Raw genomic sequence first — 27,609 nt, forward strand, 5'->3', positions numbered from 1 at the left:
GTTGGCTAAAACTACATTTTTTTAGCCAATTCCCAATTCAATTAGCCACTTTGCAAATGAGGAAAAAAAATCATGAATTATTTCAGAAAATTGGATATTAAACTACTGTAACATACACCATGTATCAAGCAATACATTTTCCACATGTTTACGGTATATTGCTGTGGGTGATGACTTGTTTTTCAAATGGTTTGTAATCCCTCTTAGCCATTGGTAAATTGGCAAAAGTGACACTTATTGTACCCAACTGCAAATAAAATTTATCTACCCACCCGGGCTCTCTCTCAAAAAAGTTAATTCTGAGCCGTGACTATAAACTGTTCACAATTTCAGTCACAGTGGCTTTCAAAAATTGATTAATCTACAAATAATTTGGTTTTAAAAGTCAATGACATGAACAAAGTTATCCCTGTACATGCCTAGTTACATGCATACAGTAATGCTATAAATAACCATGTTGTCTTCTGTGATTTCAGTTTAGAAATTCAATGTATCGTATCATAGAAGTGTGCACATGTGGGTAGAAACGTTTTCTTTGCAGAAAATATCAGCAGTGTGCACAATGACCTCAGATCTTGTTAGTGATAACCTTCATTTAGCAATTAAATTAACTACCAACCTGGCAAAGCTGGAGTTTTCATGTCCAATTTTTCAAAACACCAATAAGTGCATTTTGTAGTATTGCTAGAATAATTTCTGACATGCTGCCTACCCGTTTTGCAATATTGCCAATGTTTGTGACCCAAGCTCTAATTGTTAGGGTGGTAGACCTGTGTTGCCTTGGTATAGATGCATACACTCTGTTCACATCGCAAAATATCAATCTCTCCAATAAGTGTATTAATTTAAAGTTTCCATATGCTTAAGTCAATTAAGAACAAATTATGAAAAAAATTCATTATTCAAGTTGTGCTATATTCCAGGTCTTCTCTAATCATTTTAGAACCTTATTATGTATATGAAACCACATTTCCCTTGCATATAACTTTTATTCAAATATAAATTATTTTCAACAATCACTTAAAATTTACTTGTCTTTCTACCATATCACTGCTACTGTTGGTTTGGTGATGCAACTTTTCCTTTCCATTTCTTTGGTACATACAGATCCAAAGTTAATGCATAGAATATGGTAATTTGTTTAATATGGTAATTATTCAAATTGCCTTTGTCCAACTGTTTCCAGCATATTAAATTTAGTAACTTGTGTTTTCACTTTCATACTGTTTTTTTTTTCCCTTTCACTTCTATAACACTAGTCCATGAAATACTATAAAGTGATGCCATTCTTTCAATAATGGCAATCTAGTCACTAAATTTCATGAGTTGTCCCTGGAGAACCGTGGTGAAATTATTGCTACAAATTTTCACAACTGGTCTTCACAAAAATGTTCATTGAAACAGTTTACAGAGACTAGGTACAGCTGATTCAAATACATTAAACATGTATTTTAACTTTGCAACGAATTATCTTTCCCAACTGATCGATCATGATCCCAGGATTTTCATAACACTTTTCGTTGTTTACTAACAGTGAGATTCAGTTTTTCCTTTGATTAGGTATATTTTGACAATTTTAGGGCTGTCAATATCACAAATGATTGCTTGTGTAGCAGTCGTGTACATGTACTTCACCTAGAATTTTCAAAATTCTGCTTGCTTGTGCACCCAAGACAGGTAATTTTACAGTTGGCCTGGTAAAAATTAAAACTGGCATGCATGCCCTATGTCTGGCATAAAGATTGTTCATGGTCTGTTCCAATAAAAAATTTTGACAACAACTTACTATTAGGCAAATTTAATACCATCCTTCTGATGGCTGATACAAAGATCCTGAAACCAAATGTGAAAGTTGAATTATGTCAGTGTGTGTTGGCAGAATGTTGAATTTTTGTGGTGTTTACTTGAAATGGGAACAGAAGTATTTTCAGTTTATTTTTAATAAAGGGCTGATAATTGTCTGGTATAGCTGGTAAAATTTTAAGTTGCCTGCCCTAGTTGCTTATTTTGAGAATTCAAACACTAAACTATACATTTTTTATAAACATTTAGTTTTGAGTAAAGAGTGATTGTACAATTTTAAAATATAAACAAAATAATAAGTGATGGGTATATTATTCTAAATAGCTAACTGTAGAGCAGCTCTTGGCTGATGCTTGCTACTCTGTATTATAAATAACAGTATACAATATCATATTTGCTCCGTTAGTAGCACTTGCATAAATAAGTCTATGATCAAACTAAGTCTTATTTTAAAGTTCCAGCTTACAATACAATTTTAGTTCTATATGATTAAATACAATAATAATATTGTCAATAAAATGCAATTTTTGAGGTTTTTGTTTAGAAATACTGCAGTCAGATTTAATATTCTGTTATTTACTATATTTCCAAACCCTGATAATCTATACAACTGATTAAACTTTTGACTTGACTAATCACATGTCAACTGTGGTACGAAGTTGCAAGATTGTTTTAAAACCAACCAGTTGATACAGCAATAGTTAACTCCACATAAATACACTATGGGTGTGAAGTACATTTCCATTATTGGCAATACTTTTCCAAAAGATGTGTGAAGTTTTGATGTACGTGAAAAGACAAGATTATTGATACACATGCGTGAAGGCGTCAGCTGTTGTCGTCAGCCTGCCTGCTTGTAACAGGCATGTATTACTTTTGTCCCAGCAATAACAATATCACTTGTATTGTAATTTCAATTCATTTTCTCAAAAATTATACTTTTAATAAAAAGCAGCTGCTATTTTTTAGCATACATGTAAATGATACACATAAGGCCCTGTTACTTTCCATGTCACATTCTCGCATTTTGGAGTGAGAACTCAGCAATATGTTACTATATAATAATAGGGACTTAACATTACTTTGGTGGATTAGTTTTACCATACTAATTGCCTGATTTAATTTAATACTATTGTTCATTTCTGGGAACCTTTCTGAGGAAGCTTGTGTTGACGGGTAAGGCATATTTGCTTGTTTAATACATTGACAGTCATAGCCCAAAAAACATGCTGTGCCTGCTATGTTAATGAAGCAACATATTGGTGTTATAGTGAGGAATAATCCACGTTATCTGCTTCATATTTATTATAGTACTTTGGTTATCCTAGAATCAATTGCTACATTCACAGTACGGGATCTCGACACATCCCGTCAATTACAATCATTTGTGTTTGTAGAGAAATTACAGCTGTTGTGTTCATGTCAGTTGGGGCGGACTTGGCTCCTGTCGAAATCACGCTCTCATTCATCGATCTCTTATTTGACGCAAATATGGAAAACAATACGCATATGATAATAATTGCTACATTGAAATTATATCCATTTGTTATGGTATTAAGAGTCATCGTGCACATGAACGGCAAAGAAGATTCGAAAACCAATTATTTTTTCATCTATCAGGTCCGAGATAAAGTGTTTTTTTTTTGTCTCGGTCTGACAGTTCACACACAAGTCTCGGCTCCAAGTCTTGGCACGTGGTAAGATCTCTAACGTGAACACAACTAATGACATGAGCAAACATGCCCTACAATGCAATTTATAATTTGAGTGCTAAACATTAAATTTGAAACAAATTTCTGAATACTTTGTGTGTATAACAGTACAGGTAGAATTATGGATTGGCCATTTAAAGTAGTGGGTAGGGTTTAAAGAAGAAAAAACACTGAGGAAACATTGAAGAGGCAGAGAAAATAATCCCCAATACATTAGTAAAGAAAAAGCAAAATAACAAATTTCATCACGAAATAGTTCTGTTGGAGCAAACTCAATTTCTGTACTAAAAAGACTATCAACTTATTTACCTAGTATTTTAATGCTCAGAACAATTCAGTGATCATACATTTTTATATGGATAAACTGAATAAAATAAAACCATTTTTGTAAAAGTCATGGAATCTGTTCATCCATGGCAGCCATTATCTTAAATAGACCCTGACAAAAACATTTAGGTTTCTGGTTCTAGTGTTAAAAATGTGTGCCCTCGCCACTACTTGCCAAGTCTGTTAGAATTTACAAAAATATAAAAAAACGTACACCTGCTTTGATGGAAGTAACTACAAACTATTATATTTGCAAGTTAGAATGTCTCTTAACTTGCTGCTACAGAAGCTAATCTGCTCTGGAGTCTGTTATTGTTTTCTCGTGTGGCCTGAAAAACTGATTACATTGAAAGACATCTGCCTCTTAGGAATTTGTACAAATTGAAATGTGTGAATGGATGATTAAATACATTGACCACATGGTATTAATCAGCAACACTTTGGAATGTTGATGTACAGTCATATTCCTGTTAGGATTACTTTGTTAAAAATAAAATGCAGAATAGCTACTGTAAGTATTCTACTAAGTCACCAAAGAATACAATGTTTATTGTGAATAGTTAATTAAATGGGTAAACTTCATTTTGACAATGAGCAGTTCGTTCACGCATTGAAAACTGTTAAATTAGTTTGGTTTATCTTCCAAAAATTACTAATGTTTCTTTTCAACATTGCTCAAGGGATCACTAACATGTTGCATGCACATTTAAAAATTTCTGAATATCCAGCATTCTGATTTGTTAATAACTGGCTTTACCTTTCAGATCAACTCAAACATAAAATCTGTCGCGAACATCCTTTTGCATCTAGCGTCTACGCGAGGTCAAACATTTGTACATTTTTCTAATCATGACAGTAATAATCATTCACACCTTGAAAAGTTATTGCCCTGTAACACTTGTTCTATACTTCACCAAAAAAATCAAAATCAATGCATATTACATTAAAATCACATTTGTTGTTTTGGGGAGGGGGGGTACTCAGCTGCGAGATTATCCACTAAAATGATTTCTTGGTTGAAATCTTATACCGTATTACCCCGGGCACGTGCCCATCCCCTGTTTTCACCAAAGTTACATGTTGGGGACATCCTCGGTTAAATGCCCAGGGTGATTTTTAGCCAAGAACGGGGTCAACAATAAAATTTTATTAGTCAAAAATGAACGCGTTCGATTTATTTAAATAGTGTGTTTGTTACGGTAGTTCTCTTTTGGGAGTGTGTGGTGGCCCTGAAAAGGGCCGTTTTGTTTGTGTTTTTACGTAAAAACTCATTGGAACTTAACGACGTAAGATGAACCACGCAGCATGTGGCGCACACGTTCTGCTTTCTCTTCATTCACAATGAATCCAATATTGCAACAATCCATTCCTTGGTGAGTGGTTTGAACCGGGGGTTTGAAGCACTTAGCTTTGGTTTCAAAACGTAGCATTTCGCTAACTGTGAATCCATAACGGGAGCTAGCACTTTTGAGACATCACGTCGTAAACTAGCTACTTTCTTTCCACCCTTCATCACAGCATGTGGATTATTTTTCTGTCGTTGAAGAAAAAACATTTTGCCGACCTCAAGTCCATTACGATAACCATAATGAGGCATGCCGACGATGGGAACTTGTTGCATCATCGTTATTTTTGTAATTTTGTCACGTGTGTTGGTGCGTGAATAAATCATGTTAATGAGGTCGACCAGAGTTTATTTTCAGTCTGTTTTTTTATGTATCGCCATTTGGATATGTTTATGTATTCACAATAGTTTGTAAACATTTCACATCAGTAATACATGTAAAAGGTTTGTTTCATAACCCTGTGCTATTCTTTGGTAATTATGATGTTGATTACGTGCGTGAACAAAATTATGCTAATGAGGTCATCGCCATCTTGGATTACAAGCAGTAGTTTTTCCCGGTCATTTCGACTTGCACTGATCACGGTTACCGGTACTAAACAAGTAACCGTGCATTGATTACAATACTTACCATACTTTGTAGCCAATTTCAGTGAGTAATACAACTTCATTCGCTGACATAAAACAAGTTTTATTCTTGAAATTCGACCCTGTGTCTTAGTGTTCCCACTATTCTTGACCGAGTGCTCACGTTTATTGAAACCTCGCATAAATCAAGAAATAAGTTGTGTACAAAGTGTACGAAAGCATTCCTTTATTTGACCTTATCATACGATCACATAAACAACATTTTAAAATCTTTTTTGGGTTGGTCCTCGGGTAAGCGCCCACCCCCAATTTTTCCAGATTTTGTATGTTCAGGCCCCTGGGCGCGTGCCCGGGGTAATACGGTACATTTGTGAATGATAAATGTCATTTTGTACAGAAGTTTACTTAATAAACATTTGAAAACAATTTGGATACCATGGCACATGTTTAGTTGCATTGTCTTTCGAGATGCTAAGATAAGATACAACTATAGCTGGCACTTTGTTCCATCATTTTTAATTTACATACAATAGAAAGGTATACTGCAGTGAGTTGATAATGAAATGTCCTTGTATCACTAACCCCAAATAGTTTAACTTTTTTAATGGTTTCCTTGACCTAGTGTAATCATTATATGTGGTCTACATTGTTTGTTGAAGAGAATTTTTTCTTAAGGAAACTTCGCTTTGCACGTTTACTGTAGACTGACTGTTGATTTTTGCGTACAACTTGAATATTTTGATGTTTTTTTTTGTCAGGCGCGTTTGTTGTAAAAATTACCAATGACATACATTTTGTACAATCAATTGTGTTGTTGTAAATAATTTATTCATCATAATCTCTATAGCTGAAAAGGGTTATAAAATAAAGTTCTTAAAAATGGATTGATGTTCCTTACAAAAAAATTCTATAATTCGCTATGGGGGCTTCAATTAAATTACAGTACACATTACATTACAGATCTTTATAGTGATTTGCATAGTAAACTAGTATTGTATTCATATATCAGTTCCATGAAGTTTGCCTTGTTATGCATAGCCTTGACTCACAATGGCCACAACAAATTGCTGTGACCTCTTGTCCTAGTAAGTAATGTTCAGTATTAAAGAATTCCTGCTTTTAGAAAGTCTCATTCTTGAACAAGAATTAAAGAATACATTTTGTATTCTTGGGAATTGCAACCCCTAAATACCTAAACAGTAATTCATAACACAACAGCCTATGCAGTTTCTTGCTGAAACAGAATTTTCATTTATTATAAGTAGCAGTTATACTCTGAAGTCTTCTTCTGCATAATAGTTTGATTGCATACTTCAGAACTAGACTTCACAAACGCTGGTCTTCGTAATATTTTGATATTAAATTAATTTTAAAATCTGGCACATGTTCCATAGTGTGATTTGCTTGTCAGTGTTTTTCAAGATATCTGAAAGTGCAACTTAAAAGGGTCTTCTTATGGTTACAAATAAGTCAAAGATTTTTACGATGTAAAAAATGCTAACAAAGTTTAATTTTGATGTGTCATGATGTACATAAAATTAGACAAGAATACAGAGAAAAAAGACAAATTTTAAATTCGTTCAGAAAATGAGATGGTGCTGTTATGAATTGATCTGTACGTGTCTGTATCCACCAGTATCTCTCGCATTCTCTGGTCGATCAAGTTTAAACTTCAGATTTGTTTCATGATCCTGTGAAATAGTTAAATGGATCCATTTTAAAGCTGAAAATCTATTCAAAACTTGATCTCAGTCTTGTGTTAACATTCTATTCAGAGTTGTATACACTTAAGATTATAGGGCCATTTTAATTTTCATATTGGGTTCAAAACTTTACCAGGTAGTTAGTAATACATTGGACATTGTGGTACATGTACACTTTGACTTCTATATGAACATTAACATAGTGGGACTAGTCATGCAGTGATTTGCATAACAATTGTCTAAAACAAGAACTTTGAGATAAGGTCAATTCATCCATCTGTAGGTACATGGGTCAGACATAATTTATTGGCCATGCCTGAACAAATTTTATTAGCTCCGCTGTCGAGCGAAGCTTATCATACGAGTGATTGTCTGTCGTCGTCCGTGTCAATGTTTTACTTTTTCGTCTTCTTCTTGAAAACTACAAGCCTGAATGCTTTGATACTTGGTGTATATGGACCTTGGGTAGACCTCTCTCAGATTTGTTCATTACATGATCATATCTTCAATTCTCTAATTTTGGTGAATATTTTTGTAATTTTTGGTAAATAGTGACATTTTGGACTTCTTGTTAAAAACCACAAGTCCAATTGCTTTGATATTACATATATAGGTACTACATGTGGATCTCTCTCAGATTTGTTCATTTCGTGATGATATCTTCAATTATCCAATTTTTATGAATATTTTTGTAATTTTTAGTAAAAAGTGACATTTTCTAATTCTTGTTGAAAAACAGCAAGTCCCATTGCAGTTTAGTGTGTCTGTGTGTGTGTGTGTGTATGTGTGTCAGACTGTTCCACTGCTATCTCAAGAACCATACATCGGTTTTTGATGAAACTTGGTGCATAGATGCTCTGGACCAATGCGCAGATTTGATTAGGTTTTGGTAAAAATCCATGCTCGTTAATTACCTAATTTGCATGATAATTAGCTAATTTTTAGCTGTTCCATGATTGTTCCACTGATATCTAAACAACCACTCATTGGATTTTGATGAAACTTTGTACATATATATATATATCTTTATTTCGTACTGTGGCCATTGGCCTTATGTACAGATACAAATAAATACATAATAAATTAGATTGGAATGGTCGCAGAAACAAGTAAAGAAAAACAAATATAAAATCATAATACATAACATTTGCATAATTAAGTGTTCTCTTCAAGCATAAGCTGACGTACTTGAAAACTATAAAATATAAATTTACCAAGGTTTAATTGTATATATGGGGTTTGATTCTGAAATAATGAAATAAACTTTATCTCTGTAGGTGGGGAGAAGTAATACTGTGCAATAAACTTCAACCTTAGGGAGCTATATTTGGGACAAACTAATGTAAAGTGGTATTCGTCCTCAATTACATTACAGCCAAAAGGACACAACCTCTGGTTACGTGGAGTACCACTGGCCCTACCCTTTTCAATTTGTAGTACATGGGACGAGATCCTTAATCTACATAAAGCATTTCTATATATTGCATAAGACTGACCAATATTTGTAAGATATTTCTCACATGTTAATTCATGTTTCACCTTACAATAAGTTACTAGTTTGAGACTTCTATTAATTTCAGAGCTCCAATCTTGTCTGGAAATATCAAAGCACCTCTGTTTAAATAGTTCCAGGAATGCAATAGAGTTACTTACATATTGGTCAATCCAAATATGTCCAAAACCATATTTATAGAGAAGATTTTTAACTGTCAAAGCCCAGCAAATAGCACCTGCTCCTGCCATATTAAGTTGAAATTTATACGATTCTTTTAAAATATGTGGAGAAACATCACGTATTAGTTTTAACCAAAAACGAATAATTTCAACATTTACATACACTCTAAGATAATGCCGACCCAACTCTCCCCTAACAGCGGAATTAGTGGCAACCAAACTAACACTTAGTAAAAATTTGCAAAATTTATTGTGTACTCTCTCCACATCATTAATATCAGAATGAGTGCCCCAAATAGCACTACCGTAGAGGAGAATTGGGAGGATTTTACAATCAAATATACGAAAAGCAACATCAGGCGGCACACCACCCAGATTCTGTATCTTTTTTTCCAAACAAAAAAGTGCTTTACTGGCCTGTTGAGAAACATATTTTTGTGCCTGGTACCACTTTCCAGAACTGGAAAGTATAACCCCCAAATAATTATATTTTGAAACAGTTTCAATGCTTTTACCCTTCCAAAACCATTTTTCACTGTTTTTTAAACGACCCCCTTTCCGAAAAACAATAATTTTAGTTTTCTTAAGGTTCACTGTAAGTCTCCACTTTGAACAATAGTCTGCCAAATTATTCAATAATCGTTGTAAACGAATGGGTGTACTACTAAACAGAGCCAGGTCATCTGCATACAATAGGTAACACAATTTCAAAGCACACAGGTAAACTACACTTTCATGACCTCGTTGAAAAGCCCCATGAAGATCATTAATGTAGAAACAAAATAAAAGAGGTGAAATCACAGAGCCCTGTTGCAAACCCATACTAATATTAAAGTAGTTAGTTACCCCCCAGGGAGTTTTCACTGCTGCCTTTACATGCTGGTACATTGAATATAAGGAATTAAATAATTTGCCTTTGAGACCGGTCTTCGATAATTTGTAAAACAATGAGCAATGATGTACCCTGTCGAAGGCCTTCTCATAGTCCACAAATGCACAATAGAAACGACCTTTTAACTGAAAGACATATTTTTCCACAAGAGTACGTAAAATGAAAACATTATCTAATGTGCTTCTATGTTTCTGGAAACCACTTTGTTCTTCTACAATTTCATTATAATGTTTTAACCAGGTATTTAACCTATTACTTAATATACTTGTATAAATTTTACTTATGACGTTTAATAACATAATACTCCTATAATTACCGGGGTCATCCTTATTTCCCTTCTTGTATACAGGCGATATTAATCCCCTACCCCATTCATCAGGAAAGATTCCCTGGTCAAATACCTTGTTGTATAAAATAAATAACATTTCATGGATTTCTATGGGAGCATTTTTCCAAAATTCTGTGGGTATACCATCTGGTCCTGGGGCTTTATTTGTCTTTAATTTACTTAAATTTTCCCTAATTTCATCCAAAGAAATAGGCCCATCAAATTCAGAAACATTTAATTCGTTATTTAACACCGCATTATCTTCTAAATCATCCATGTAGTTTTTGATTGATGCGAAAAACTCTTTTTGATTTTCGTCCTCCATCAAGGTTAGAGGGTTAAATAAATCATTAAAATAGTTAAACCATTCAACCTCTGATATACTGTCTGGCACATTGGGCCTATTAGATTTCAAACTCTTCCAAAATTGTTTTGAATTAGGTTGTATCGCCATTTTTAAAAATTCATCACGTTTTTTTCTTTGATAACTATTTTTCTTATCACGAACTAGTTGCCTGTATGAGTATTTAGACTGCAAATAATAGTCTAAGGTAGCCTGACTTCTACAATTTCTGAAACGATTCAATGCTTGATTTACTTCTCTTTTAGTAGTACAACATTCCTTGTCAAACCAGGAGTTAAAATATGACCTGCCAACATAATTAGGTTTGTGCATCATATGTGTGTTACAAGCATATATAATATCAACTAAATTATTTGCAGCTTTACTTACATTTCCCTGCCTAATATTATCATGAAAATCATGGCGCATCCCCTCAACGTGTTGTAAATTAATATTATTATAATACTTTGGTTTTCCCTTGGTGTCCCACCTTAGTTTAGGAGTAGAATAATTGACACTATGTTGAAAGTCATTGACATTCGCAGAATTGGAACCATAAGCAAGTGATGTAGCAAATTCAAGTGGCATATGATCAGAATCAACCCGAGCTCCAACTGTAAATACATTGAACAATGGAAACGTATTTGGAAATGACAAAACATAGTCAACAACACTTGTCCCAACCTCTGAAATAAAAGTAAAATTCCCACTACCAGTGTTTTTATAAACCCTACCATTCACAATTCTGAGGCCAGTGCTAATGCAAAAATCCAGAAGTTCACTACCATATTTATTAATTTCATTATCCATCGACTCCCTTAAAGGTATATCATTACTTTGCTCTAAATCATCTATTGGCAAATACATTGTATTTAGATCAACATTATCACCATAGTTACCAGTTCTACTATTGAAGTCGCCTACAATTATGACATTACAACCAAATTTTGCAGAATATACAATCAGATCTTTTTCTAATTGATCAAAGTATTTTTCATGTGCAAATATTGAACCCTCGGGAGGTCTGTACACTGTTGCAAATACAAGTATTGTGTGATCATTGCTTATAATCCTAGACCAAACACAGTATGGATCTTTAGAAATATGCTTAATTTTAAATTGACCTATGTTCTTTTTACGAAAAAACACAGAAATTCCACCGGAGGCTCTTCCATATTTTTTCTTTTTTAGACCACTAACATGTAGTTCCTCATACCCTTCAATCTTAAAATCAAATATGGTACTCACCCAAGTTTCTACCAAACAAACACAGTCAAATGATTTTAAATAATCTACAAAATCATGATCAGCCAACTTTCCTATTAAGCCATTTACATTCCATACTAAAAACTTTAGTTCAGCGTCACTCCCCATGCTATTAAGGCCATGGCCAAATTCCTAGTCATTAACAGTATTTGAATTATTGGACGCAGTAGGAGTTGGCATGGCCACTACAGATACTCTATTGTGTGTCCCTTGCTGCTTTCGTAGTGAGTCACTGGTTTCCAACGGCTTGATAGTTTCTGTTTCTTCATCATACTTGTACACAGTATTGTCAATTTTAATTTTGTCATAAAGTAGTTTTGCTGATTTTCCTTCTTCCCTGGCCTCCATAACATATTTTCCAAGTTTCCCACGCAGGTTCCTGATTCTGGGGGTATAATCCTCGCGTATCCAATATTTCGTACCCTTTAGCACACTGGATGCTCGAAGGACTTTTTCTCGTTGCTTATATCGAAGAAATCTTGCAACTACAGGTTGTGGACGACTACGTACATGAGTAATGCGATGAACTCGCTCAAATTCCATCTCTTCTGCATGCATATCCAATTTTTCCGAAATAAAACTCCGAAGAGCATCTTCTGTCTCCTGCCAATTTTCAAACCCACTTTGAGGGAGCCCATGAAATATGAGATTATTCCGTAACAACTGTGCTTTCGTTTTATCATTTTCGAATTCAACTGTGTAAAGTTTATCACGCAAATACTTAACTTCATCGGTCAAAAGCTGTATTCTTTCACAATTAACTTTCACACCGGATTTCAACTCCCGAACTTCACTAGATAACTGCTGTATTCCATCATCTACCACTTTAATCTGCTGCCTCATGTCTTTTTTGAGATCCCGGATTTCAGCAATAATGTCAACAAGTGTAATACCATCATCTCCACTTGAAAGAGAGGACACAGACTGACGTCCACGCGAGTCATCCCCATTTACGGACTGGGATCCAAATACCTCGGTGATTTTCTTCGACTCCATTGAATTAGTTTTCTTTTTTGTCCCTCTTTTAGGTGGCCCGGGATTTAATTCGATATCCCCAGACAATATTAGCAATAAAGATATCAGCGCTATTATCCACTTACACGTGTTCTTCAGTGGGTGTCGGCCATCTTGGATTCCTTTGCAAAACACTTCGGGCATAGCGATATTTCTCTCATTCCACAGACCAGCGAATTCTGAACCAAAACAGTCCCCAGACGAGCCTGCATTCGTATATCGTACTCCATCGACGTTCATCGTTCTAAATAACTCGCACAAGTACCATAACAGGCGAGAAAACACAAACAAAATACAGAGCGACGTAATCACCGATGTTTGCACCGCACGCCCGCAGCGACCTCTTGTTAGCGTGATAAAAGAAACTTTGTACATACATGCTCTGAACTAATGCTAGGTTTCAGTAGTTTTTGGTAATAATCTGTGGATACTAATTACCTAATTTGCATAATGATTAGTCAATTTTCGTTTTTTCCACTGATATCTCAAGTACTAATCATCACATTTCAATGAAACTTGGTACATAGATGTCATGACACTGCACAGACCTGATAGTTTTTATGGTAATATCAGTACATATAAATTACCTAATTTGCATAATTAATTAATTTTCAGCATTTGATATAAGTAGTGAGCATTACATTTCAATGAAACTTGGTACTTACATATTCAAGGACTATGCAGAGATTGTTTCCGATAAATATTTGTGCATATTAATCACCTAATTTGCATAATTAGTTAATTTTCAGCTTTTCCATGGGTATCTCAAGTACTAATCATCGCATTTCAATGAAACCTGGTACATAGATCCTTTAGGACTATGCAAAGACCTGATTAGTTTTAGGGTAAATAATTGTGCATATTAATTACCTAATTTGCATAATTAATTTTCAGTTTTTCTACTGATATCTAAAGTAATAATCATCACATTTCAATGAATCTAGAATTATGCAGACCCAATTAGTTTCCGGTAAATATTTGTGCATATTAATCACCTAATTTGCATAATTAACCAACTTTCACACTGATATCTCGGGTACTATACATCACATATCAATGAATGTACATGGATGCTGTAGGACAATAGAAAGACCTGAATAATTGTGGGTTAAAATCTGTACATATTAATTACCTAATTTGCATAATTAACCAATTTTAAGCTTTCACACTGATATCTAAAGTACTAATTATTCCATTTCAATGAAACTTAGTACAAAGATGCTCTAGGACAATGTACAAACCTAATTAGTTTGGGGTAAAAATCTGTTCATATTAATTCCCTAATAAGCATAATAATTCATAATTTATTGGTTCTAATCACATTTCAATTAAACTTGGAAACATAGATTTTCTGTTACATTGCGCAGACCCCATTAGTTTTACACTCAAATCTGGTCATATTAATTTTCTGATTTGCATAATTAGTTTTCAGCTAAGTAATTTCGAATTATATTTAATGTGTCTCCAATACTCTCAGCACACGGGAGTTCTTTCTAAGCTTTCTTTGATCTAATGATATCTTCAGTTCTTTAATTGAAATGTGCATTGCTAACAGCAGAGCTATCTCAGCCGACAGGCTGCTTGTTTAAAGTTTGTATCAATTATTTTTTTGTTCTGTTGAACTTTGACTGACTGGTCCCAAAACTCAACATTTGGACATTACACATTTCACTCAGTTCTCGCCTCCCCTCTCCATGCCTGTGCTGATTTCTATGGCAATCATTTTGTTTTAATGAATGTGGTTCTAGAGCCATGTCTCTGACATGCTTTCACTATGTTAAAATTTTATATATTCATTATACATCATGTCATACATATACTCAAAATTGCCGACCGGTGGCCATTTTGTTTTAATTAATGCTGTTCCAGACAAGTACTTGTTTGACAATCAGATACAAGATGACTGAATGTCAATTATTTTTATAATGTTAAAAAATCATCATAATCAAGCATCAGCTTCTGGATCCATATCTCTGACATGTTCCCAACTATATTACTATACATCTTAAATTTGATAACTGTGACTGGTGCCATGCATGGCTTGTTTATAATTGACACTAAAAAATGTTGTTGGCAATGACTTGTGACTTGGACTCCTGAAAGCAAGGGTTTCTGAGTATGGGTATGTGCTAAGCATTCATTTCTCCCATTTCAGTGGTACTGTCAGACTTGAAAACGGCAACCGACCATGAATTCGGATCCAACTAGTAATAACACTGGGAGCACAGAGGCTGTTGAAATGATACCATCACCGTCTACGTCTAAACCAGTGGATGAGGAAGCCTACCAGCCTACTTATGCTGAGGCTTTCCCTCCATTGCCAGCATCATTAGAGAAATCAGAAACGACGACTTCAACCGTGACAACAACCTCACCACGTACAACTGCAGAAATTGTTGGCCATATTGCTTATCCTAAGATGGCGCTTAGATCATCCAATGTAACTCAGGTAAGGTCTTAAACATTTGTGTCAAGCTCGTAATAAAAGATGAGCACTTGAAGTGTATATAAACATGCATCGATCATCTGTTTTTATAGACCTTCAAGAACTGTTCAATAATTACTTCAGTACAGGAAAATAAATGATGCTTGCCCTGAATACGGAATTGAATTGGTCAATTTTATTTGTAGGTGTTTCATGTTCCTTTGGAAGAGAGACGTTATCGGGATCTAACATTAGAACAGCGATTTGGTGAAACTGGTGAACAGTCTAACAAAATATGTTATGACATCATGCTGAAGACAGGTCAGTTGAACTTTGGATCTTGCTGTTAAGCCATCTTAAATAAAACCATACAACATGGCGTGGTACATCCCACTTATTAGTCCCAGTTTCAGGCTCAGCAAGTATGAGACACAGTTTGGTTGCACGTATGTTGCAATCAATGGAAGTTTTCAGTTATATCAGTACAATACTAAATTAAGGGAAATCACTTTATGATAAGTTGTACCCACATAGAGTACATATTAATTCAACTGTTTGCAGATGTTCCATGTATTATTTTAACACGAGTATTTTATAATTAAATGACTGGACTGTGACATTCATTTCAAAATCAAGTCTGTCTTGAATTTTCTAAGCCACTCTAATTCTTTATAATGTCCATGTAGACTTCAAGAAAGATGTACATGCAGCTTGATTAATTGCCATGCTCTTAGTAATTACAACGTATGATAAGAGTTTAATGTAAATATGTGTTCTGTTTCAGGTACACACATTGAGATGAGCTTGTCCAAGGATCAAAGTCTAACTATAATGGTGACTGGAAAGACAGATGCTGTGATGCAGGCAAGGAGAGAACTTCTTTCCAAACTGCAAACACAAGCTAACGTGACTCTGAGCATCCCAAAGGAACATCATCGTTTTATTCTCGGCAAACATGGTGCAAAACTGAAAGATCTTGAGCTAAATACTGCTACTAAGATTTCTATACCTCGCACTGAAGACAATTCTGATGTACTGAGAATCACTGGTACTAGGGATGGTATTGACAAAGCTAAACACGAAATACAACTCATTTCTGAGGAACAGGTATAAACAAAACTTTGTTTCATTTTTCTTCAGCAGTCCTCTAGAACCAGATTTGTTAAGAAGTAGGTGCAAGACTGCAAATGTGTTTTCGTGGAAATAATGTCAACAAAACTGTTTGTAGCTTTGGTATGAGAGAATATTAATTTTGACAGTTGGACAAATTTCTTTAACCATTTCACCACCAGACTTTCTAGCCCACATTTTTCTGCATCTTTTTCTTGTATTCTTCAGTATTTCTGGCAATTAACTGTAAGTTTGGAGCCAACAGACAAAAATTGGGTCAATTTCAGTTTTTACTCAAAAATTTGGCTAATTTTGTCCCAATCTTCTGAGGGAATGTGCAGACTATACACAAGACCATTTTGTGAATTTGTAATGAAAAAAAGGAGGGGGGGGGGACTGTTGGTGACAATATTAATGCCCCATTGTCCTTGTGCTTTACTATGTTCTATATTTAATGTGTACAATGCCATGTTTACATAAATTGAATGCTGTTCAGCTGTGGTACTTTAAGATGTACATTTATATCCTAAGACGTATTGTTTTTATTTTCAGTCAAAGCTAGCATTTGAACGTCTTCGCATTGAGAAACCATACCATCCATTTATAACCGGCCCAAACAATAAAAACGTCCAAGAACTAAGTGAATTAACTGGAGCCAGGATTAATGTTCCTCCTCCCAGTGTTATGAAAGATGAAATTGTGGTGTCTGGTGAAAAGGAAGGTGTCATGGCAGCGATACACACCATTATGACTATATACGAGGAAAAGGTATGTTCATTTAATCGCTGATTCATTGCACCTTGCATAGTACATCTATTCATTGCATTATATGGGTGTATGCTTACTGTACTCTAACTTAACAGTAGATGCTGAATAATCAGTGGTTAAATCAATATTTTTGGTACTAACGAAATTATATTAGAAGCTGCACCATTCTTTTTGAAAAATTGAGAACCAAAATAAGACATTCTTCTGTCTAGGTGTTCCATAGAAACTGCATCCCACTCTGTTGCATAGTACCATTTAAATAATGGTGCAGTGTATAGACAATGACTGTGCCACCATACACAATTGGCAGTAGCACTAGGCACTCGGTTTACAAACTCGCATGTACTCTTCTATTTATACAATACTTGTATTATATTTTGTGATGGACCAAAAATGGACGATAACTAGATTGTCTATAATCATTATAGTTTTCAATTAAGTAAAAACAGGCCATTTCCAAAGATGGACACTAACACTCTTTCTTGAAATTTTCAATTATTTTTTCCAGAAACGCAAGACAACCACAGTATCATTAGAAGTTCGCAAGTCACAACACAAATATGTTATTGGTCCCCGTGGAAACAACATCCAGGAAATCCTAGCAAAAACTGGTGTTTCTGTTGAGCTGCCACCTACAGATAGTCCATCAGAGACAATAACCCTGCGTGGAGAACAAGACAAGTTGGGACCTGCTATTACCCAAGTGTATGCCAAGGTATTAGACGTGTATCATTTTCTGAATCGCACCTATAGGCCTCTACACCATACCATATGGGATCGCTAGGCTAATTGCGTATCTTAAGCAGTGAGATCTGATTGGGCACGCCTCGAAACAAGGCGTCCAATCAGCTTGGACGTACTTAATTATAAAACAAAATTCCACTTCCTGTTTTTGTCGCTATGATGATATCCCTCCCACACAAAACTGTTAGAATACGCATATTTGATGGTCGTTCTGCCAAGGTCTGTTTATAGGCTTGGCCGGATAAACTTAGACCTTTGCTAGAGAAGATGGACGTGTATAGCATGTTTCGTTTACTTTAAAAATCTAGTTGGGTAATTGGATACATCATAAGTCGTTAAATAACGAACTATTAATTTTCTTTGACTTACAGGCCAACAGTATAGTTATTGTTGAAGTCAGGGCACCAGCTTGGCTGCATAAATTCATCATTGGACGAAAAGGACAGAACATCAGAAGCATCACACAAAATCTACCAAAGGTAACTTTTAATGTTCCAAGATGACATGTACTTTAAAAATTTCCATGAAATGATTTATTCATTTAATTCAATGTATCTATAATGTCAATTTCATTTCATCTTATGTCACACTACCAATTTCATGTTTTCACCTGAATAAAGAATATTAAACTATTTGACTCTGCATTTAGTGTTAATCTTTCTTACCTTGATTCATTATATCAGGTTCATGTTGAATTTGAAGAGGGAAAAGATACCATTTCAGTTGAGGGACCACCAGAAGAGGTAGAACAAGCAAGAAAGGCTTTGGATGACATAACACAAGATCTACAAAGCAGATTTGTCTTCGCTGAGATTGAAGTAGACCCAAAATATCATCGGCACATCATTGGCAAAAGCGGTGCTAACGGTAAGTAACCAGTGTATTTATTATTGCAAGTACTGTATTTCCTCTATTAGCAGCACTTTACATGTTACTATGAAGAGAATAAGCCATATTTTAAAGTGGAGGGGTCGTCACCTGTGCACCCAAGCGACGATAACATGCGTTGAAATGCAAAGGCTCATGGGTAGACGCTTGTTTGTAAACTATGACACGCTATGGCCATCAGATGCATGAGCAGGTGACCACTCCCCCGCTTTAATTATTCCACATACAACATGTGCAATTTTCGGTTTATATGCGCTTCTATTGAACATGTTCTTCTAATACAATAATGAAAATCGAGATATATTGTAGGCCAATTAAAAAATACGACTAGATACACCTCATTTATGCAGACTGTACTTATAGAAAAAGTATTCATCATACAATACAGTAAACTTACTGTGAAATAATTTATTTTCACTGGAATTAATTTTCACTAAAAAGCCTTTTTGGGTATTTTGTATGGAGTTTATTTTCACTGATTTTTGACGAGTTGAATGTAAAATATAGGGGGGGAAAGGTATTTTCGATGGATTTTATTTTCCTTGAATCACTCCTTCAGCAAAAATAGCGAAAATTAATGGCAAGGGAGAATAAAGTATTTTACATTACCTCTGTACAAAGGCATGCTTGTAGCATTTCATCTACTAGTGTGTAATAATAGGAGGAATAGAAACTAAAACATCTCATTAATAATTTGGACCTGTTTGTTTGAACAGTGAACAAAATGAGTGTTCTCACACAATTATTCCTGTTCGTATTAGTCACATGGTTGACACAAATTCAGAGCCGCTTGTACTGGATTGTGACTGGTTAAAAAGTAGCATGGGAAGGGTGGTTGTATGACCTTTGAACCATATTTTACGATTGTCAGTCAAGTGCTCACACTTGCTGTACTTGTCTGACTTAACGCCTCGGATACTAGACTTTAAAAATTGTTTTTAGGGAGTGGGTGCCAAGCTGGAACACCCTTTATTCGGAAATTATTCTTATGATAATTTTTGTTATATGCCAGAGTATGAGGAATATTAACTCCTTTTGGGAAATAAAATGAGCACATTTCATCACTAATAATTACTTACTGTAAAACACTGCTTGAAATTTATTTTTGCTGAAGGGACGATTCAGTGAAAATAAAATCCAGCTAATATACTATTTTTCCTATATTTCAAATTCAATTTATTAATAATCAGTGAAAATAAATTCCATACAAAACACTCTTCAGCGAAAATTAGTTCCAGCTAAAATAAAGTATTCCACAGTACTGTTAAACATTTTTCTGAAAATAGTGCCCAGGGCTAGCGAGTGAGCAGACATGTAGACAGTAGTCATGGGACACGCATAGTTCTGTTATACTGGACAAAAACACAACTCAAATCTGTTGATGTCATTACTATCAGAATTTATAAATTATTTGGCTCTGAAAGTTTGAAGTCAATCTTCATCATTCTCTTCATCTGTTTTCGATCAGGTCAAGTCTGATATTAACCAATCAGAATGCTGTCTTGTACGAATGCAATTCTTTGGGAATTATTGACAATGAAAATTCTGGTGTTACGTATTAATTTCATGTAATTATGTATTCATTTCATGTAATTATAATCAGAATTCAATTTTAGCCAGTATTTTTTATGCAAAATATTTAGATATATTATTGCATTGTTTCAGAACGTTTATACTTCCTTTTGCCATTCAAAGAAAAGATTGTTCATTATTAGTTTGTATCATTCATCCATCCATTCATTTAATCTAGATTCTCTCGCAAGGTTGTAATGTTTTTTTTCTTCAGTTTCTCGTATCAAAGAAGAGACGGGCGTATCCATCCACATACCAGGTGAGGAAAAACAGAGTAGATGTATCCGCATCGAAGGCAGTCCTGAGGGGGTTACTAAGGCAAAGAATGAACTACTAGAAATGGTACGCAAAATGGAAAATGAAAAGACCAAAGATATAGTGATTGAACAGCGTTTTCACAGAACAATGATTGGAACTCAAGGGAACAATATCCGTGACATCAGAGACAAATTCAATCAAGTAAGCCACTCATTAAAATTCCATCACTTAAAGTTAAGTCTATTCAAACATTTTCTACAAGCATTTCAGGTGGGCAATTTTTGAATTGCGACTTCAAGAAAAAAAAAATGTTGTACAAAGGACCTCCTATTCCTAGTGACCATGTCAAGTACAATGTTCTAAGTATTTATGTCACAAGTATCAATTTATATAAATGTATTGTTGCTGTCATTGTTTTGATAGGTTAGCATCACTTTTCCTGACCCTGGTAGAAAGTCAGATGTTGTGACATTACGTGGACCCAGACAAGACGTTGATAAGTGTTACAGGTTTCTACACCAGCTGAACACTGAGATGGTCGCTAATAATTATAAAGTGGAGATACCTATTTTCAAGAAATTCCATAAAAATATTATTGGTAAAGGTGGAGCTACTATTAGCAAGGTATGTAAAACCTGGTTGGTTTGACTCTCAACATGATTTCATTGCTGAATGCTGATTATTGATGCTTTAGGTTGCATTTGCATCATTCCAAAGCTTTGTAGTCTTAGGGTTATGATGTGAAATATTTGTACATAATGAACATTGCTAATTTTGATTATTAAAGACTGCAACATGTGAACATTTGTTTAATCTGTCCTATTGTTAAAATCCTATTGTCAACCATGGTTTTTGTTAAAATCACTCTTGGTAGTTTGTAATGAATACATATCACAAGTTTTTGAAAACTGCTGTCACAATTGAATTGGTATTAGTGGTCATTTTCTTCTAAGAAGACTTAGAATTGAAACATTTCATCATTTTCAGGCATATGTTAAACCTTTTTTTTTTTTATACTTGTATCGTCTAATATTAATACAAACTTGGTCTATGTCATTGACTTATTGTTGTATGTCTGTGTTGGCAGATCAAAGACGAAACTGACACACGAATTGAAATACCAAGCGAGGATAGTGATAGTGATGTGATTATCATTATCGGAAAGAAACCACAAGTAGAATTGGCAAGAGACAAAATACAAGCAATTCAGAAAGAACTTGTGAGTACCTTGTATTCTGTTCTATCCTGCAGTATCAAATCTGGATACCTGCTCTGTTGGTTGTGCTTCCCACAGAGGTGTCTATGGTCAAAACTAAGGAAATACAAAGGAAATGTCTATTATTGACTTTGTTGTAAAACTTTTCCCAAGTTTTATTAAATTTTTTTCGAATTCTGTTTGTGATCTTAGCCTTGTGCTATGTTCTATCTATAAGTTAGTTAAATTTCACTTAAAGTTGTCTCCTACTTGTTGGTATTGGTAAGTAGTATATATCAACAAAATTAACTCTAGGATGTAAATTCACTTGTTTGTAAAGAAAAACAATACTTCTATGGTTAAATTTGGACATTCACTCGGACTGTATTTTCCGGCACTATTAAGTGGTAACTTTATTTTATTCTATAAGTGACATTGAGATTAATATTATAATAGTACATGTAGGATTAAGTAATTTTGGGTAATTATAACTACCGTACTTCACTGTACCTTTTGGTGAAAATTGTGCCTGTATTTTTGATGCACAATGTTTATTACATATATTAATGCATTGATTCAGGACTTTAAAACTTACTTTTGTTATGCCAAAAATAGTGAATCCATCAATTTACTTAATCTATATTCTGAATAGGGCATGTTGCAATAGTTATGCTATGCTATGTTTGGTTTGGTTTATGTATGCTTCAGATTAACTGTGGTAGTTGTTAGCTAAGCTGCAGTCACCCAGAAGGTTGGATTTTGATTGGTTCAGGTTAATAATTGACGATTGTAAACCTGGCTATGGATTGATATTCAACCTTCCAAGCCAATGCAGATGAGGTCACTGTTTGTAGTGCACTGTTACTTGAACATGCTTGTCTAGTGTCATCTAGATTTATAGCTTTCTGCTTTTAGTTGTATTCTGTATCCGTTATAAGTATGTTTAAGCACGTTGTCAATAGACCATTTTCCGCTCACTGCAAGAATCGTGTGTTGTGTGAAATCGAATGTAAAAACAGGACAAAGGTCGTAGTGGCGTCGAACATCGTATGGGATTCGACAAACGCAAAAATATTTTGGGAGGCATTTCCATGCTTAATAATGTCCTGTACACATTTGATAGACAATTTTAATTAAGTGAGGGTATTCGAAAGCAATATTCCTCTGTCGAAGATCGGCCGGTCGATGTGAGCTACGAAATATCAAAATTAGAGTTTGAAATCAAAACTATTTTTGCGGCAGACGTTCAACCTGCGTCTTTCATGCATCTCGCGAGATCTCGCGGTTGAACTGAAAATCACCTATTAATATTCACCAAATGTTACTATGTTTTGATGCAGGCCAATGTTACCCAGCTTGAGATCAGTATAGCATCTAAATATCACCAGTCCCTGATTGGTGCCAAAGGTCGCTTGGTACGCTCCATCATGGAAGACTGTGGTGGTGTGATGATTCACTTCCCTAATGAAGGATCAGGGAGTGACAAGGTCACATTGAGAGGACCCAAGGATGATGTGGATAAAGCAAAGAAACAGTTAATGGAATTGGCAAATGAAAGGGTAAGATTACATAAACACAATCCAAATTTAAGTTGCCATTAGTCTTAAAGCAAGAAATTTAGGCATTTTTTTTATGAATAGTAAATGTAATTTCCCATTGAATACTGATTTTTGTTTAACATTATAAAAAGTTGACATTGGCTGAACAGTTGTTTGGAAACTGGTACAATGGGCATAGTAGCATGTGCATCAACGTACGTGCATCAACCCCATATGTCTTGGTTGCCATCACACTTCATGTCAGTGCATTGTCATGAAGGCTGAAGTCAAACTAACAATACAACCATCAAGCATGCGAATATACACCAGACAAACGACATATCATGGTACAATGGCGATATGCAGCGGTTAATTCACACAAGCACACAATAATCGCAACAGAACAGCAAGTAATCCTAATATGGTAATCCCACATCTACCCAATCCAATATGTAGTACCGTAAAATTCCTTTTTGAGGCCGCAGCTTTAATAGAAGCCGCACCCCTAACTTGAGACATTGTTTCATGTTGAAATTGACAAGTTTTGATCCCAGGGAAAAGTCTGCAATATAAGCCGCACCCCAAACTTTCACAAACCAAACAGCCACCACATATTTCAGAAAAAGATATACCATTTAATTTTAAATTAAGGCAATGATTCCTGACGCTTAAATTAGAGTCTAATTAAGGTTTTCCGTAGTCATTGACGCTTATTCCAGAGTACAGGTTTATTGTGGGTAACGTGACTGGGTAAACTGCGTTTCGACAATGAGCTGTTATTATCTTCAAAAATGTTAAATTCTTCTTCAATGCTCAGCTTATCTGTCGAAAACAACCAATTTCTTGATTTAAAAAAAAATCATGTCGTTTTCCCATCAAAATCAAAGCCAAACGATTGCACTACAACAACGGTAAATCTCTTTCGTGTTTCGTTTACCATGAGGTCGCTGAACTACATTAACATATTTAAATGAGCTATGGTAATTTAATCACGTTTGCACCATCCAGCGTTTCGATTGGTTAATTAGCGACTTGACCTATCAGGTCAACATAAGTTTCAAGTCACTAAAGATGTTTGAACTAACATGGCGGATATCGTATCGGATCGAGCATTTATATGTGACCAAAATCATTCGCTTGCGGTGAAACTGTTGAAATTTCACAACAATTCAACGAATTTATTTTTTGTACATTATTGTAATCACTACTGATTAATAATCAGCAATTGTAACACTTCAAAACAAGTAAGTTATTCACTTGTGTGAAGCAGCATGACCGTTACCGTGATCATTTGCTACTAAGAATGCATTCGTTTTTGTTTTGACTTCTTTTAGAATATACTTTTCGTTATCAAAAATAAGAAAATAAATATATATTACATTAAATAATATACGGAGTATTTTTTTCGTTATCATTTTTTTTTTGATTGACTTTTTTTATTTTAATTTCCCCGATGTCTAGATTAAACATGGAATGTACAGTCACTCTGCCGGAAGTCGAACATGCCGCAATCGACTGTCAGACGGCTGTCTGCACGGTTACTAAAAGAGTGACCGGTGCTAACGAATTAATCTATTCAAGAGATTGTAGTATACAGTATCGTAATCTGCAAATGCATACAAATCTATTTGTAGATATTATTTATTGTGCAGTATGTTGTACAGTGTGAAATTTCGTTTGTGTACAAGTTTGTCTGTGTGTAAAAATCCGAAAGTGCCTTAGAATTGCAACAAAGTTGCAATCGAGTGTCGTGCATCTCATTAGCATATCATTATTCCTTCCTTTGTTTTCTGAAAAAAATTCCCACTGTTACCGAAGTGAATGCTCTAATTAAAGCCGCACCAAGACTTCACGCATCTGAATTCGTCCATTGTAAAAATGAATTTTAATTAAAGCCGCGGTCTCAAAAAGGAATTTTACGATACTCCTTTACCTTTCCTTTCTGCAACTACTCCCCAAACTGCCCTATTTGCCTAACAATTCTTTTTAGCCCTGTTGTCGACTAAGTTGAGCGGAGCTTATAGTATTACTGATTGTCCGTCGTCAACTTTACATTTTTGACTTCTTCTTAAAAACCACAAACTGTATAGCTGTGAAACTTTCTAGGAAGGTACCTTGGGTGGTTCTCTCTCAGATTTGTTCATTTTGTTGTGATATCTTCAATTATCTAATTTTGATGATTATTTTTGTTATTTTTGGTTAAAAGTGATATTTTTGAATTTTTTTTGAAAACCGCAAGTCTGATTGCTTTGATACTATACATATTGTTCATTTTCTAATGATATCTTCTGTTCTTTAATTGAAATGTGCATTGCTAACAGCGGAGCTATCTCAGTCGACTGGCTGCTTGTTGGTTAATCTATAGATGTAAATTACCTTCCCCCACCCTCTGCAGTGATCTTCTCTCTCCTCGTCCATCTTCCCATCTTGTGCTGTTATCTGCCCCACCTTGTATAATAATACGCCAGCCCTTGCATATATAAGGCAAGTCATGAGTACATGACTTGTGTTTAATTTGGTATACACAACTTTGTGTACAGGAGTTCCAATACTGAATTGTTTATGAAACTTTTTAGGCCCAGTCTAGCTTTACAGCTGAAGTACATGCTAAACCAGAATATCATAAGTTCTTAATTGGTAGAGGTGGGACGAATATTAGAAAAGTACGTGACAGAACTGGTGCACGTATTGTCTTCCCAACTTCAAAGGACGAGGACCAGGAGCTGATTACAATTATAGGAAAGAAGGAATGCGTAGATGACGCAAAGGGAGAATTGGAACAACTTATTAAAAATCTGGTAAGTTGACCTTTGGTATAGATATACTAAGCATATGTTTACATAGCAAGTATTTCTATGCTGTAATAATATTTTGAATTGCACCAAGCATCTGTTATCTTGTTTTGTTTTTATTCTGGCTTCTGACATAATTAAATTGATGGGTGATGTTCAATCGATTGAAGGAACAGCTGTGTAGTTTGTCATGTATAGAATGTAGTGTATCTGTTAAAAACAAGGCTTCCATTTAATTGAATTTGTTATTAAATGTATAGTGTATTGTATTGAATAATGTGCTATTAACTTAGCCTGGTCTGTCAAAAACACAGCTCCCAATTCAGTCTGAGAAATGCCTTGTCAATTGATGTATACAAAAAGTGTACTGTATTAAATAATGTACTGTTTGCTAAACTTAACTTAACTTAACTTAGCTTAATCTTGTCTGCTTAGACAATAATTATTGAAAATTGTTCAACTATTGGTTTAATTATTGCACCATAAATAACAAATAATCTGTTAACAGGATAATATTGCTGAAAGTGAGATCAGTGTGGATCCCAAATTCCATCGTCATTTTGTAGCCCGCCGTGGTCAAGTATTGAGGGATATAGCAGATGACTATGGTGGTGTTACTGTTAGTTTTCCTAGAAGTGGAACCAAGAATGACAAAGTGACAGTGAAAGGAGCTAAAGATTGTGTTGAGGGAGCCAAAAATAGAATATTAGAAATCGTGCAAGACTTGGTAAGTACTTGTTCTCTGTATTGACACTTCCTTGTGACAACTCAGGCACTGTTCTCAGGCAAGTAGTCATTGGAGGGGGGGGGTGAGACCTTGCCCTCTTTACAAAGGCATGCATGTAGTAGTCCATCTACAAGTGTGTAATAAGAAGAGGAATATTAAATTGGATTACATTCTGTTGTTTCTATCAAAGAAACTCTGCAGATTATTACCAAAATTCCAGACAGTGACCATTATTGGCCTTCGCGTTAACGACGTTTACAATTGTGTCTTTGATGTTTGTGCAGTCGTAGTATTGAGCCTTTTCCATGGGGTTTTAACCATGTGTCTGTGCTGATTTGTGTTGTGGTTCTCTTAATATTTGAGTGTATCTTGCAATTGTTGGTCAGTTGGTCAGTCATGGGTAATGTTGTAGAACTAACCCCTTCCACAGTAAATTTTTGCTTGTCAAATAATTTTACAATATATGAAAGCCAAATTAGTGCATTCAAAATCACTAAAAATTAATTTTCACCCTGGTGATTGATAACATTGATTCAAGGCGGTTTATTAATATTGCATTTTCCTGACTAAATTATATTGGTTATAAAGGGTATCTTT

General features: G+C 34.8%; 1 protein-coding gene across 1 annotated transcript in view; it reads left to right on the plus strand.

Annotated features, from left to right (window-relative positions):
* The window catches only part of LOC100368134 (vigilin-like), a 32,962-nt gene that overhangs the window by 1,324 nt on the left and 4,029 nt on the right, over nucleotides 1–27,609 (plus strand). Inside the window, exons 3-15 of the mRNA XM_085490720.1 lie at nucleotides 15,151–15,444; nucleotides 15,627–15,741; nucleotides 16,205–16,527; nucleotides 17,083–17,298; nucleotides 17,807–18,013; nucleotides 18,414–18,521; nucleotides 18,726–18,909; nucleotides 20,717–20,961; nucleotides 21,184–21,384; nucleotides 21,848–21,979; nucleotides 23,296–23,514; nucleotides 26,070–26,291; nucleotides 26,794–27,012. Coding sequence (XP_085346846.1) covers nucleotides 15,184–15,444; nucleotides 15,627–15,741; nucleotides 16,205–16,527; nucleotides 17,083–17,298; nucleotides 17,807–18,013; nucleotides 18,414–18,521; nucleotides 18,726–18,909; nucleotides 20,717–20,961; nucleotides 21,184–21,384; nucleotides 21,848–21,979; nucleotides 23,296–23,514; nucleotides 26,070–26,291; nucleotides 26,794–27,012 — 2,652 coding nt within the window. The 5' untranslated portion in view covers nucleotides 15,151–15,183. The remainder of the gene's footprint in view (nucleotides 1–15,150; nucleotides 15,445–15,626; nucleotides 15,742–16,204; nucleotides 16,528–17,082; nucleotides 17,299–17,806; nucleotides 18,014–18,413; nucleotides 18,522–18,725; nucleotides 18,910–20,716; nucleotides 20,962–21,183; nucleotides 21,385–21,847; nucleotides 21,980–23,295; nucleotides 23,515–26,069; nucleotides 26,292–26,793; nucleotides 27,013–27,609) is intronic.

The sequence above is a fragment of the Saccoglossus kowalevskii genome, chromosome 15, assembly GCF_978046115.1.
Source record: "Saccoglossus kowalevskii chromosome 15, keSacKowa6.1, whole genome shotgun sequence".
NCBI classification, from domain to species: Eukaryota; Metazoa; Hemichordata; class Enteropneusta; family Harrimaniidae; genus Saccoglossus; species Saccoglossus kowalevskii.